Here is a 14813-nt window from a genome sequence, read left to right as displayed (position 1 = left end):
CTGCATTTTCCATTGCCTTAAGTCGGGGCTTTGCGGAGCAGCACCATCTAGCGGCTCTCAGCCGAACTGCCGTTTAGGGTACTTCCGCATCGGGGTCCGGGGAGCGCCCGTGACGTCACGACTCGGCAGCTGTTCACCCGGATGGTGCTGAAGCTGAACCCGTCACGGCAAACAGGGCGGATGCTGCGGGAGAAAATACGAGGAGAGGAGACCTCACCCAGCGACTGATTTGCCGTCCCATCCCTCCTCCGCACCCCTCCATTTTTTCCTCAAGGAAAAGAAATAAAGAAACGTCGCAGAGATGCAAACCAAGGCAGCCTGCCCCGCCGGGGGAGAGGCCGCTACGGCGGAGCCCGCAGACGCGGCCGCGGAGGCTGCAGAGGCGGGGTCCGACGCACAGCAGGGCCGGGCCCTGCAGGACGAGATGGAGAGGTTGCTGGAGGAAAACGAAGATCTCAAGGTGAGACACTCCTTTGTCATAAAGGCATTGTCGCGGTTGTCCGTGCAGTAGTCTCGAATGGCTCCGACAGGCCTGCGGAATGTACAAGGCCATCACAGATCTAGTTCAAAACAGCCGAATCACCCTGGTCTAGTGCATATTTACACTGGGTTCTTTTTACATTGGAGTCATTGGATCAACCTGGAAAAAAGGGCTCTAAATTGTCAAACCTATATATTTCTTAGGTTAACTTAAAACCTAACTTAAAACATACATTAAAATTTAAATTCAGAAAACCTACAAATATAGCTTTGCAAAATTCAGACAGTTTTTTAAAGTTCATCCGATGACTCATTTATTTCAGTTCGTTGTGCATAAACAGTGAAACTGACTGCCTATTAAATAAACTAGGCCCATGCAGTCTACTGTATGCAGCTGCTGTGCGTGCAGAAAAAAACACACTGGACTCAAATATAATAATATAAGATTAACCTGCTCTGAAATGGAGCTCTCACCTGAAGTCAGAAACTCAACATGGCTCACACCCAGATGTCCCTTTACCTTAACATAATCTGATGAATCAGATAGTGATCCTTGAAAAATTATTGATTTTATTTTGTGTGTTGTATCGTTCGTTACTTGTTCCATCCGGTGATTGTGATCATGTGATGGATCCACTACAGTGTGAGATCGAGGAGATGAGGACCGAGATGGACGAGATGCGGGACACGTTCTATGAGGAGGACACCTGCCAGCTGCAGGACATGCGGCGCGAGCTGGAAAGAGCCAATAAGAACTGCCGGATCCTGCAGTACCGCCTGAGGAAGGCCGAGAGGAAGAGGCTGCGCTACGCCCAGACGGGGGAGATAGATGAGGAGCTACTTAGGAGTCTGGAGCAGGACCTCAAGGTATAAACACAGGATGCTGCCGAGTGTGTGTGTGTGTGTGTGTGTGTGTGTGTGTGTGTGTGTGTGTGTGTGTGTGTGTGTGTGTGTGTGTGTGTGTTTGGAGCAGAAGGGGCGTGCTTGTTTGTACTTGTTTGTATGTAAGCTTTGTAAGCTTGCGTGTTGGAGCTGCCACAACTATGAGATAATAATTGCCTGATCACATTTGTTTGCCCTGACAGCCATAGTTTTGTAAAACCGTTGGATTCCGCAATCAAAATGTGTTTCCATCTAAATTGAAACCAAAAAATAAAATGCCAAAGGTGCATTTTCACAGGTGTGTTGAGACCAATTAACCATTTAACTTAAGATTTATAATCCAATGTTCGATGTCAATAAATGTCTCTTCTTCATAAGGTTGTTGGTTGTTTATAGCTCTATTGTAGGCCTATACTTTGATAGTGAAGTACAATTAACAAAAAAAGGAACATTTAATTGTTGTGTGTTGTTTATTGTAAGACCTGTATTCCAGCCCGCTCTCAGGGTTCATCCATGGCGGTGTATTATTTTGGATTTCATTCCCAGGAAAGGGTTAATGTTCATTCAATGGTCCCACTCAAACAAAGTTGCCTGTGACTCCAGGGACTTCGTACCACAGACCAGAATTCTCTGTGTATGACAATGAAATCAGGGAAAACATTCCGCGCCATCCTGTTCCACCACAGGTTGCCAAAGATGTGTCCGTGAGGCTCCACCATGAGCTGGAGAACGTGGAGGAGAAACGCACAAAGACGGAGGACGAGAATGAGAAACTGAGGCAAAAACTCATCGAGGTGGAGGTGACAAAGCAAGCGCTGCAGAACGAACTGGACAAAACCAAAGAGGTAGGGAGGCAACAAACACGTTTTCAACATGGAAAGTATGTTTTGCATCCAGACCTGTAGTTATAATGAACTCTGTTCTCCTGCATTAGTCCCAAAAAAGAAGAGGAAGCAAAGACGTCCAGAAGACGGACAAGAAAGCAGCGCAGACCCCTACGGAGGTGAGACGAGCTATTGTTGAATATTAATACACTAAAGCATCTCTTATCTGGCAGAAAATAAGCAAGAAAGTAAACATGTTGCCTTTCAACCATCTGGCATCCCCACCAATGAAAATGCTGAAATAATTCAAAGTGATCAAAAGCAAAACTTGAACCAGCTCAGCATTAATATCTTTTTATACGTATTTTATCCCTGTTCCTTTCCGCTTTCCTTTTTTGAGAAATAAGCTTGAACACCATGAGGTTCACTGCCAGAAGCGACTGTTATTGGCTGTATTGTTACTGTGCATTTGACAAATAAAAGTTGGAAACTTGAAATATAATCTCAGCATTTGGAGTCAAGAGATTAATTGAGATGTAACTGCCCTCAATCCACTCGCCCCGATGATGGACGACAACATTAGGGCTGGCACAAAATCTTATCTTCACTTCCCTCTTAATCTCTTTCTGAGTTCAGCGAGTTCTCCTCTTCCATGTTTTGACTTTGCAATGACGTCGCTATTATTTTGCTGATGCTTAAAGCTGCGTTAAGCACAATTTAATGAAACGATGACTGATGTAAACTTCTCTGACTTTTGCCCCTCAAACCTCACAGTTTTTCCCAAGAAATGATTTGACGTTCACAATATACTGTATATTCCCTCCATCCTCCATCTCCTAGGAGGACAATGAGGACCTCAAGTGCCAGTTAGCCTTCATCAAGGAGGAGGCGGTACTGATGAGGAAGAAGACGGCCAAGATCGACAAGGAGAAAGACCGCCTGGAGCAGGAGCTGCAGAAGTACCACTCCTTCTACGGCGACCTGGACAGCCCCCACCCCAAAGGGGAGGCCGGGGGTCCGCCCACCACCCGAGAGTCGGAGCTGAAGCTACGGCTTCGTCTGGTGGAGGAGGAGGCCAATATCCTGGGGAGGAAGATCGTAGAGCTGGAGGTGAGCGTAATTGGCCGAGATATATATATATATATATATATATATATATATAAATAACCGAGGAGTAAGACATTGCTAATCACTATATATATATATATATATTGTTGGATGTAGTATAGCACTATATATATATATATATATATATATATATATATATATATATATAGTGATTAACAATATCTTACTGCTCAGTTACGACAAGAGGGGGTGTAGCAATCGCTCGGCATCGGTTTCTTCAATCCATTTACATTTATTTTTTGTAATAATATGTAATATATAATGCTTCTTTTTGATAATAGCACAACCCATGACGATTTGCATCCATTTCTGAAAATATACAACTAAAGGCTGTAGCACACCAGTGTGGCACGCGGAAAGTGCACGTGTGAATTTTTTCACATGTGAAGCCCTGGCATGAAGGCCTCCATTAATATCCCATGACATCATCGTGTATGAGCTCGGTGTGAACGACCCGCCTCCCTCTCTGCCGCAGGTTGAGAACCGTGGCCTGAGGGCCGAGCTGGATGACCTGCGGGGCGACGGCGCGGGGGGCTCGGGCTGCGGGGCGATGGGGAGACAGGGTGCCGACCTGACGGAGCTGCGGCAGCAGCTGCAGCTGGTGGAGGATGAGGCGGAGCTGCTGAGGAGGAACCTGGCCGACGCCGAGGACCAAAACAAGAGGGTGACGGCCGAGCTCAACAAGCTACGCTTCAAAGCCGGCACACATGAAGGTGGGGCCCGGCACGGGGGCGGAGCAGGAGGTGCAGCAGGGATCGATGGAGCAAAGGTGGAGGCTCTGCAGGAGGAGCTGAAAGCAGCGAGGCTGCAGATTAATGACCTCAGTGGCAAGGTATGGTAGTAAATATTTCGTTTTCCATTAAAATTAAATGCAGTGGTGGAAGAAGCACTTAGACCTTTAAAGTAACGGTAAAAATGCCCTGACAAAAAATGACTCTAGTAAAAGGGAAAGTACCGACTGTATAATATGGCGTGAAGTGCTACTGAACCTTTTTTGAGTGCTCTTGCATCTCCTGATTACAATTTACAAAAAACAATCGTACAAGATATATATTTTATACAAATATAATGATAAATATAGCTGCAGGTAGCAATGCATGGGATGCACTTTCTGCACTTTGTTCTGGACCCCTAATTTGTTGTGTTTTTTTTAAATCTGTGGTCCCTGCAGGTGATGCAGCTTCAGTACGAGAACCGCGTGCTGCTCTCCAACATGCAGCGCTACGACCTGGCCTCTCATCTCTCGCTGCGTCCCAGTCCGCGGGACAGCGACGCCGACAGTGACGCTGGTGGTGGCGGATTGGCGAGCGGCCGCCGCGAGAGCGATGACGACTCGACCTCCTCGCGCCTCTTGCCACCGCATCGCAAGCGCGAGGGCCCGGTGGGAGGAGAGAGCGACTCGGACGAGGTCCGGAACAGCAACCATGGAGGGAACGGCCACTGCTTGACGCCCACGCGGGGCCTCTACTCCCCCATGGGACCCGAGGGCGCCGCTGCCTCGCCCTCCTCCTCCTCTTCTTCCATGGCGTGCTCCGCCATGGCGCGCTTCCTCCCTGGGGGGCGCTGCAGCCTGCGTGACCGCCAGCAGATGATCGACATCCGCGCGGAGGCCGAGCGGCTGGTGCGCACTATCGACCGGCTCATCGCCGACACAGCGGCCATCATCGCCGAGGCAAGGGTCTACGTTTCCAACGGCGACCTGATGTTTGGCCGGGGAGGGGGGGAGGAGGTGGGCGGAGGAGGGGAGGAGGAGGGGGGGAGGATCAGAGAGCACGAGCTGCTGTACCGGATCAATGCCCAGTTGAAGGCCTTTCGGAAGGAGCTGCAGGCCTTCATCGAGCGGCTGGAGGTGCCCAAGCTGGAGGACAGGGACGCAGAGGAGCCGCTGTCGGTGAGTGTGTGTGTGTGTGTGTGTGTGTGTGTGTGTGTGTGTGTGTGTACGTGCTCACTCGTGGTATATACAAGACTGGTATATAAATACCTGATTGATATATTTAAATAAAAAAATAAGGTTAAATTTAAACTTATTATAATTTCTATATAATCCATTAGGAGCTCCCTCGATAAGCTATGATTTTATAAAAGTAGCCGATGAGATACTCAACTCACAGAAAACACCGGTAATGCACCGGCAGTTTTGAAAGTACAGCAAGAAAGTATCTTATGTAACCTCAGTTTGTTGCTTATCGGCCTAAATGTGAATTGTATGGGATGCAATTATTGGTGCTGGTGCTAAAATAACAACACAAGGAATAAAAGATTTGTCACACTCTCTAATCTCTATTTGCGACAAAAAAGCTAATCTCTCTTCTTACTGCGTCCTCTCTGTCCTGCTTCGTCATTCCACTCTTCCTCTGTCCAGATGTTCCAGCCCATCATCCTCCTCATCCTCATCCTTGTCTTATTCTCATCTCTATCCTACGCCACCATCTTCAAACTAGTCTTTCTTTTTACCCTTTTCTTTGTTTTGTGATACACCCTTTGCCTTTTTCCTTTCGTTTTGTCCCTTGTTCATTTTAACCCGTTGACGTTTTTGTCGTCGTTGCACCCCCCCCTCCCCCCCCACCCCACCACCACCAAAATCCATCACCAAGGTTACCAAAAGCACAGGAAAAGCCCTTCACTTGCACAGGACACATTTGCATTTGAGGATGTGTTAGATACGTCACTGGAGCAGACATTCCCCACGTTGCTGAGTGCATCCATCCGCTGGTAAGGTGAGTTCAGTTGCCACTTCCTCCTCTCTACTGGCTTCCAATGGAGCTTACTGAACTTTCCCAAGTGTCAAAAGGAATTGGTTTTACATAAAGATGCATGTCGGCAGTCTTCACACTAACAGTCAGGGTTTTGAAGGGCCGTACAATGTCAAATTGAGTTTTAGATTAGTTGTTACATTAACCACCGACCATTTTCCTGATGATAGCTCACATTTCACACGTACAAAGTCCAATAAAGGGAAAAAAAGAAAAACAAATATAAAAACACTTTTGACAAGAGACAAGATAATACAATTTTTTAACATAACAACATCAGTTAAATAAACAAATAAATAGATAGATAGATGGATAGATGAAATATTTATTTAAATACCAAAAAAAACCTTCACATTTGTCTTTTTTTTTTTAGATAGTCTCTTTGGGTTTTAGAAATTTTGAATGAACTACTGTGAATGCACTGTGGTAACACATGTTTTTGTCAAAGGTACTTCATTTTGGCCATCTTTTGTATTTGTTAATTCCATTTGAAAAGGTGGAATTGCCTTCACAAATACAAAATAAATAGAAATATGAGCTATGATCAGAAAAATGGTAAACTGGGTAAAATTCAATTATACACCTGTATGATCGCAAGTCCATAGGGGAAATAATCCTAAAATATCTTCCAGGGAGTTTTTTCCAGCACTGCTTTAACATACCCATCAAACATATATTTTTTTGTATTGGAAAATAGAGAATACTATCAAATTGCCTCACAACAAGAAACAGTGTTAAGTAGATGGTTTGAATGCCTCCAATCTGCTCCTGATAGATAGTATCTGTGATTTCAACGAATGTATGGTTTAAAACGGGGTCCTGGGGTCCGGGGAGGATGGTCTCTGCGAACATCCCAAGTGAGTAATGCGTGTAGGGGGCCTCTGGAACTCGCAGCAGCGTCCCCCGGTTTGACGCAGATGCACTTTGTAATTGATGGAGCGTTGGATGAGTGCTGACAAGCGTCTTCCTGGCAACGCTGCAGCGCGGGCATGACTCACCATAGCTCACCTGTGAGAGACCCACGGGTGGAAAGCTGAAACCGCCCACAGCTTTCACTTCTGCTCTTCTTACTTCCTATTTATTTAACCTCTAATCAACCGGGAAAGCCCCATAGAGATAGAGAATATATTTTTTCAAGGGAGACTTGGCCAAGATAGGTAGCAAAACAAAATTAATTAAAAAATGTGGTTTTATATGAAGACTGAAAAAACCCCACAAAATATATTATTAAATTGTAGTATCCTGTATTTAAAACAAAATACAGGAAAAGGTTTCCAGTTTATCAGTAGGAAAGCAGCAAATTAAATGTCTGTTTTGTGATCAAGTGAAGCAATAATATTGTTCAATATTAAACTAAGTAAAAGCAATGACAAGCATACCACAAATGTAATTAATTATATTTAACTATGAGGATAATATTAATTAAGTGCCAATATTTTATTGTACTATATATATATATATATATATATATATATATATATATATATATATATATATATATATATATATATATACACACACTGTATATATATATATACATACACATACATATGTATATATACATACATATATATACATATATATACATTTATATTTGTATTAGCTAAATAACAATAATCAAATAACTTAAACCAGTTGTTGAGTGTGGAATCTATTGTGCAGTCTTTCCATGAGACCTACTCTCTTAAATAAAGATTTTATTGACCAGGACACAACATTATTATTATTCATAGTATCACATACATCTATCTGGCATCCCTTTGGAGAAACGGTCACAAGACCAAATCTGCCCGAGCATCCTAAAGCAGAGTAGCAACAGAGACGCCGATTGGCTGCGAGGCCGCGGCAGCTGAAATAGCTCGGCAAACACTTTCTCTCTCTCTCTCGCTCTCTCTCTCTCGCTCTCTCTCTCTCTCTCTCTCTCTCTCTCTCTCTCTCTCCCTCTCTCTTTCTCTCTCTCCCCCTGAGCCCACTAATTATAGCCAGGATGCTGGTGACGACAGTTGTCCCATCGAGACCTCAAACGCTGGAATAAATTTGACATTATGACACCTGATCCTGCCTCCAATGACGAGTCGGCGTAAACACAGGAGGCGCGGTATAAAATGCGGGTACCTCCACCGGAGCACAGGTTGTTTACCCCTTACTCGACACTCAAGAAGGGTCTGCGGCACACTGAATACCACACACTTTACGTAACACGCCGGAGGAAAACGGAGGAGGGAGCCACAGCTCGGGGGGGCTTCGCAGAGAGGACTGGAAGCTGGAGAGATCGCACCTCACAAGGAACTAGACTAAATCTGAAGGACATAGGCAGTGACAAATCAGCCATACTGTGTACTACCTGTTCGTTGGAAGGTAAGGACATTTGTTCGAATATTGAGCTGTTTTTCTGACTTTTTGGTACCGGTTGGAAAGATAGTAATCTGCGTCAAGGACATATTCACTGGTATGAATGGGATGGGATGTGTGTGACGGCGTGAGCAAACCCCAAAAAACGACGATCACTGACCCATCTGGAAGAGCTCAAGAAGGTCGATAGCGCAGATTCAATGTTGTGTGGCGTTCCCCCCTTTTAAACGGGTGATAATTAATGTATTCCTGGCTGCTATTTGTCCAGCAAATATCCGGCATGTTATTATTAAGCTTAAGAAACATTTGTGGAATTTTTTCTCCCACATGCTCATAGTTGCACGTTTATAAATATCTAAGCTCTTACATCACCGGTGTGGGTGGGGGTGGGGGTTGTTACCGGGCATTTCTGGAACTTTCGATGGGGATACGTATCTTATTTACATACTTATCATATTAGTTAGTGGCAAAATAGTCAAAATAATAATAATGCAGGTGAGAGACAGAGCCAAGGGTTTACGCTTTAGCTTCACATGTAATTTAAAATTGTGGTGCTTTTATAAATGGTAATATTGAGGCGCAGCAGAGCGCCAGGTTTGCCGATCCGTTGGTGACAGCGCTCGGTCACGGAGGAGCTGCGTGGTTAAGAGGGCCACAGACGCAGCTGAGAAATCCGACTCGGTGGGCATTTTGGAATTCCTTTTCATGTTCATCCACGGCGTTTGGAAAAAAAATTAAATAAAATATTGAGCAACTACTGCGTTTCAAGTTCCCAGTGGCCGTTCATCCCAACAGGCGCTCTAAATTCCTCCCAGAGTTTCACTGCATGAAAGAGGGGAGAGTGACGTGTCGAGGGTGGCGCTGGAGGGCAAAGTGATCAAGAGGCTAAACGGCTCTACTGTCAGCCGACTCTTCTGTCCACACATGCCAAATAGGTGGACTTACATGGTCGTAAATTATGGTTAAAGAATTGGACCTTAAATATCTGTCCTTCCCAAGGGGCAGCGATGCCTCAACGTTCCACTCCACCCGATCACGTTTTCTTGATGGACGTTATATTGTGTTCAAAAAGCGTGAATCTGAAGGCACACTTTCCATTTACCAACAGCCACTCACAACAACCTCTCCCTCCCTTATTTGCTTTATCTCTTCATAGGGTTACCAGTCCATTCCATTGCCACCTCACTGATGACCAACAGGTGATCTCTGACATTAGCGCGCCACGGGAAGAAAAGGAAATTGCCATAAAAATAAAAAAAAGTTCAGGATATTGAGTGGGCGGCGTAATGGCAGCCATTGATCTGCAACGTGGGCTGGAACACAGTGGCCATGGCTGGGGACAGGAGAGGCCCGACCTGATGGACAGCTTCGACTCAGAAATGCAGGAATGGGAGGACCAGCTGCAGGATATGCAGAGGAAAATAGAAGAGGTGAGCAACCAATGTGGAGGTCTGCAACGTACTTGCCGAAACAAATTAAGCCAAAACGCAAAATGACTGAGGTCAAAAGGTATATTGCCAGTCTAACAGTTCTTAACTCTGTTAAAAGCCAGTGGAACAAAGATGCTTTTGGCATCTGAACAGTATTCAGTTGTCCTTTGTTTAAAAGGCTAGTGTTCCTGGTGCGTAAGAATGGTGCGTAGGGAAACTTGATATGCTGTGATTGAATTTGATACAAAAACGAACTCCAGTCAAAGATCTATATAACACACTTTTGCACCAAAAAGTTGAAATAAGCTGTTTAGAATGTATAGAATGCCTTATTACAAATTCATTGGAACTGAACTGTAATCCAGAGCTGGCGTGAAAACTTAAATGTGACATTGCTTTGGCCTCGGAATGTGATCCTGCAGTGCGTAAACATGATAATAGTTTACATTTCGGCTAATTGAAGTCGTCGCTGCTCCCCGGAGAGCTTTTAATTGGTGTTGTGTTTGTGTGTCTCCATGTGCTCGTGTTCCATAACAAACTTTTGGCAACAGCCTCATGGCGACGCTGAAGCAATGATAAAGACAAACACACACACACACACACACACACACACACACACACACACACACACACACACACACACACACACACACACACACACACACACACACACACACACACACACACACACACACACACACACACACGCACGGTCGCAAATGGTGTGTATGTTGATACTCATAAAGGGACTAAAGGCTGGCATGGATAAGGAAAACACACGTTGACACCAAGGAAAATAGGTTATGCCGATCATATAGGGGACGGACACACTTATGTTATGCAACAATTAATACTTGAAAATGTTTGTACTTCTGTACTTTAGCACAAATTGTACTTTACTTTAAGTCACTACAGTACAGGTGATGAGTTGTACAAACATGGTCTGTGCTCTACAGCGATATTATTAGTAATCGGGGACATTCAGGATACTTATCAGTACCTCTTCTTAAAAACAATATGAATGTCTTGGTTGACAGATATGTTTATTGTTGCATCTTGTCAGGGTTTATTTACAATTTTTCCCTTTTTCCCTCGTTTCAGCTGTACAATGAAGTTCAAGCCCGTAGAGGAGGAGGCGACATAAGTATTGACAACCGGAAAGATGGCCAGGCCATGGAGTTTGGCCTTGGGCACAATGGAAATGGCTTTTTTGACGCGTCTGATGATTGCACTAACGGAAGCAAGGGCAACCCTGAGGTTGTGATGACGCCGAAGCAGAATAGTAATGGCCTTAGTTGTAGCCCCAACGGCTACAGCTGCAGCAATGGTTCCAATGGCTACGGCTACCCCGCTGGCCATAAAAATGGCTACGCTTACTGCAATACCAACGGCGTGTCAGATATTGGAGACTTACTGCAAGATTATTTGGGACAGGGAAAAGAAACAAGGCGGAAGACCAATGGAGCTCGCCATGTGGTGAGTGTAGAGTCAATTCTTGTTGTTTTCCTTCCTTACGTGGTCTTTTGGCATTTGCAGATATGAGGAAAGCTGATAGTCGTAGGTGAGATGGCCAAAGCCTGGTTGAGTCACCCACATATTGATTACAACTTGCTGGTTCCCCTCAGTCTGCTAGGAGGGAAAAAAGAGAAGGGTTACCAGATACCAGTTACTTTCAGATTCGCTCACCTGCTGTCTTTCTGAACCGAACAGAACATTCCATACACTTTCCTGGAAGTAATCCAATGTCCTGGAGGAAGTAAAATGCCATGAGCAAAATTAAACTTGCTCAGAATACATTTATCTTTTAGGATCAAGCTAATACCAAGATCGGATTAAGCTTAAGTTGATTTTTGGACAAGAGCTGGCAACAGAGACCTTGGTCAGTAAGGCTAAAAATGTTTTGGCTATTTCTTGATAGTTGTGCTCTCCCTGTTCCTTAGCACTTCAATGACACTATCAAGGTGAGCCAGGATTTCTCTGAATACCGGAAGCCAAAGTCTGGGAATGAAAGGTAACGGATTTTGTACCTGAGCTTTTTTTTTCTCCTAACCCATCAGAGGCCTAAGTAGGCCATCAAATTGTCCTTCGAATGTGAGCCTGAACAAGCTTGTGACTATGGACCTATACAAAAGGGTCTATATGATATTGATCGTAAAATACATGATGAGCTTATTTTTGTTCATTCATCATTATTTGTATGTTTTATCATTGATCTCACAGCGGGAAGAGTCACGATAAGTTGTCGGGAAGTCTCGAGGAAGCTGAAAACAGAAAGAACAGAATGTCACAGGCGAAAGGTTCACCCAACAAAGAAAATGTAGGTGCCAAGCCCCCTCTCAGACAGAGAGATGCCCCATCTGTGCCTCCGCGCTCAGCATCCCAACACCCAAACGTGCCCCACGACTCTCCCGCTCTGGACAAGAAGTCTTTCAACCCAGTTGTCCTGGTAGATAAAAGCCCCTCCGTCCTTAGAAAGTTTGGTGCTATGCTACACGAAAACGAGGGTAAAATGCTCACAGATACAGGGGTGGTGACCCACCCAGAACTTGCCCAAGACTCCAAGTGCCCGACCCCCGGCTGTCAACGCAGAGCTCTGGAGACAACCACGGCCGCCGGCAGGGCACCCGTGCGCGTGCCTGCCCAAAGATGCCAGGCAGATTCCGATGCGCTGACAGCAAAGACGGAGCCCAGCCAAGAACGGGGTCTCATAATGGACTCCGGTAGACAGAGCCACGTGGATCAACGAGGAAGCCACGGCTACTGTGCAGGACCCCAGCCTTCACCACAACAGTCTCACAGGAGGTCCCAGGTGGCCGGGAGCCCCAAGCTGAGACCCAGGGCCAACAGTGGGTCAGAGAGAGACATGGGGTTGGCTCAAGGTGAGAGGACCAGGAGGCCCACACCCCGGTATGTTGAGCCCAGAGTGGACCACAAGGCCTTAAGTGGTTCCTCTAGTGCTCAGAGGGCACAGAGAGGCAGGGATGATGGACTTGTTGAGCTGCTGGACATGCTGGAGATCCAGCACGAGTACAACTCCAGTACCAGAGCTGGACACACACCTTACAGACAGGATCGACAGCAGGTGAGTTTTACCCATAGTTAGTCAAATATTTGTTTCTTAACACACATTATGGTATAGTATGTTTTGTCTTTCTTTTATAACCACAAGCACATGGCTCACTCAATCTCAACATCTCTCCTTAGGTAAACCCAGCTGAGTCGTCCCCAGTTAGTCATAAGAAGACTTTCTCTCGGCCCGCCCGGCCAGCCAACCAACGTCCGCCTTCCAGATGGGCAAGCTGCACACCTACTGCCAGGATCACCGCCCCTTCAGGCCCAATGTACCGTCCTCCTAGTCCCCTGGCCCGACCGGCTAGCCCAATGACTCAAACCCCAAGTCCTGCCTTAAAGCACCAGCCTCTCATTCGCTATTCTCTTCACACTGAGACTGTTATCATGTGACGTGTTCCCTTGACGAATACTTGCTCTACACATGAACAGGCCCCAACCCCTGAAAATGGCCGCAAGTCACCCCTGCCCTATGTAAATAGTACAGACTGTTCTTAAAAAGTGCTTTAAGAGATTTCTTTCTAAAAATACTTCTCTTAGTCTATATATGACATGTGCAAGAGAGAGGGCATCTCAACATTCTCCAGTGGCTTTCTCTTTCTCCTGTGCCAAAACCTGTGTCACAACCCCAACTTATTTCTCTTATTTCTCTTGTTTTTCTTATACCACTTTTTTCCTGTCTTTTGTATTGCCTTTCAAGTGGTTGTGTATAATGAATTCAGTATGCCCCCTTAACCAGAGGGTGCATGCTCCTGTGTTGAACCTAATCCTAATGGTTGCCCTTTTGACTCAAACCAAGCATGGTCTCCATTGGAAGCAAATTAAGTTGCACCTGTTGCACCTGCCCCAGCAGCAACATGCTAAGTGTCTATAGTGTGTTTTACTGTATCATATTATCAGAGTAACATATTGAAGATGTTGGAATAATGAATGAGAATGAGTATGACGAGCCTTTAATGTATATATTTTTTGTTGTTGATAATAAACATGATGGTGATTTGAGATAAAGAGTCTAGTCAGTCCCTTTCCCCGTCTGGAATAGCATTGTTCGATATAATAAGATGGGTCATATTTCAGGGGGGCGGCTGACAATTTAATGCATGTCATGCCCGTGGACATCTGAAACCTCCCTGCATTCTAAAACTTTTTCCAGCACATCAGGTCTCTGCGCCAGTGCTATCAGACATTGGATAATGAACCATTAAAGTCCAACACATTAGCTGGTTAGAGGATACTCCAATAATTCCCACGATAAAAAGATGAGGCTAATGGCTGATCTTTTATATATCTCTCTTAGATGTGATGCAAAGCTTTTTTATTTTTGAGAAATATATCATAGAACTTTTCACAATACTCAAACTCAAATTCACAAAATTTAAGGATTGATCCGAGCATTGTCCACTGCCAGCCATTTATACCCCATTATACGTACATTAACTCCATAGTAATCCAGTGATTCTAGGAGGGTTTGGGTATTGTACGGTTGTTGGTTTGCGGGGTCCTGCTCCGTGTTTCTTGCCTAATAAACCTGTGTACATGGCCCCAGCTTCACTACCACCTTGTTTGCTGTTCCTTTAGGAGGTGGCAAACACAACCAGATGCACAGGCATGCACACCTATACACACACACAAACACCCACGCAAGTACATATCACATGAAAGTATCTCTACAGTATATACATCCTAGGCTATTTACGCAATTAAAGGCAAATACTTATTTTTAAAAAGATCCACACAACATGCTCATTCACACGCTCACACTCTTGTGGAGGAGAAAGCTGTGAAATGTCATGTACAAGCCGTGCGGGTGGACGGAAGTCCCTTGGCCCCACGATGCCTCAGCCCTGTCACCCAAGCTCTCCATGCTATGTGGTACCTCAGACACAAATAGCAAG

General features: G+C 45.1%; 2 protein-coding genes across 2 annotated transcripts; both read left to right on the top strand.

The window, feature by feature from the left end:
- Positions 1 to 424: 424 nt before the first annotated feature.
- LOC307248022 (microtubule cross-linking factor 3-like) lies at positions 425 to 5787 on the top strand (the record flags this gene model as incomplete). Its single annotated transcript, XM_080024210.1, has 8 exons — positions 425 to 460; positions 1123 to 1347; positions 2049 to 2207; positions 2297 to 2365; positions 3027 to 3296; positions 3790 to 4146; positions 4486 to 5205; positions 5677 to 5787. The coding sequence occupies 8 exons, from the start codon at positions 425 to 427 to the stop codon at positions 5785 to 5787; spliced, it is 1947 nt and encodes a 648-aa protein (XP_079880336.1).
- A 2426-nt stretch (positions 5788 to 8213) lies between these two features.
- On the top strand, positions 8214 to 13864 carry LOC307248086 (uncharacterized protein). The gene is made up of 6 exons (XM_080024304.1): positions 8214 to 8425; positions 9576 to 9849; positions 10951 to 11325; positions 11790 to 11860; positions 12070 to 12931; positions 13054 to 13864. Exons 2-6 carry the CDS (start codon positions 9706 to 9708, stop codon positions 13309 to 13311), a joined length of 1710 nt encoding a protein of 569 aa, XP_079880430.1. The 5' UTR covers positions 8214 to 8425; positions 9576 to 9705; the 3' UTR covers positions 13312 to 13864.
- The last annotated feature ends 949 nt before the right edge of the window (positions 13865 to 14813 follow it).

The sequence above is a fragment of the Zeus faber genome, assembly GCF_960531495.2.
Source record: "Zeus faber genome assembly, chromosome: 2".
Lineage (NCBI taxonomy): Eukaryota > Metazoa > Chordata > Actinopteri > Zeiformes > Zeidae > Zeus > Zeus faber.
This window is presented reverse-complemented; position numbering and strand designations above follow the sequence as displayed.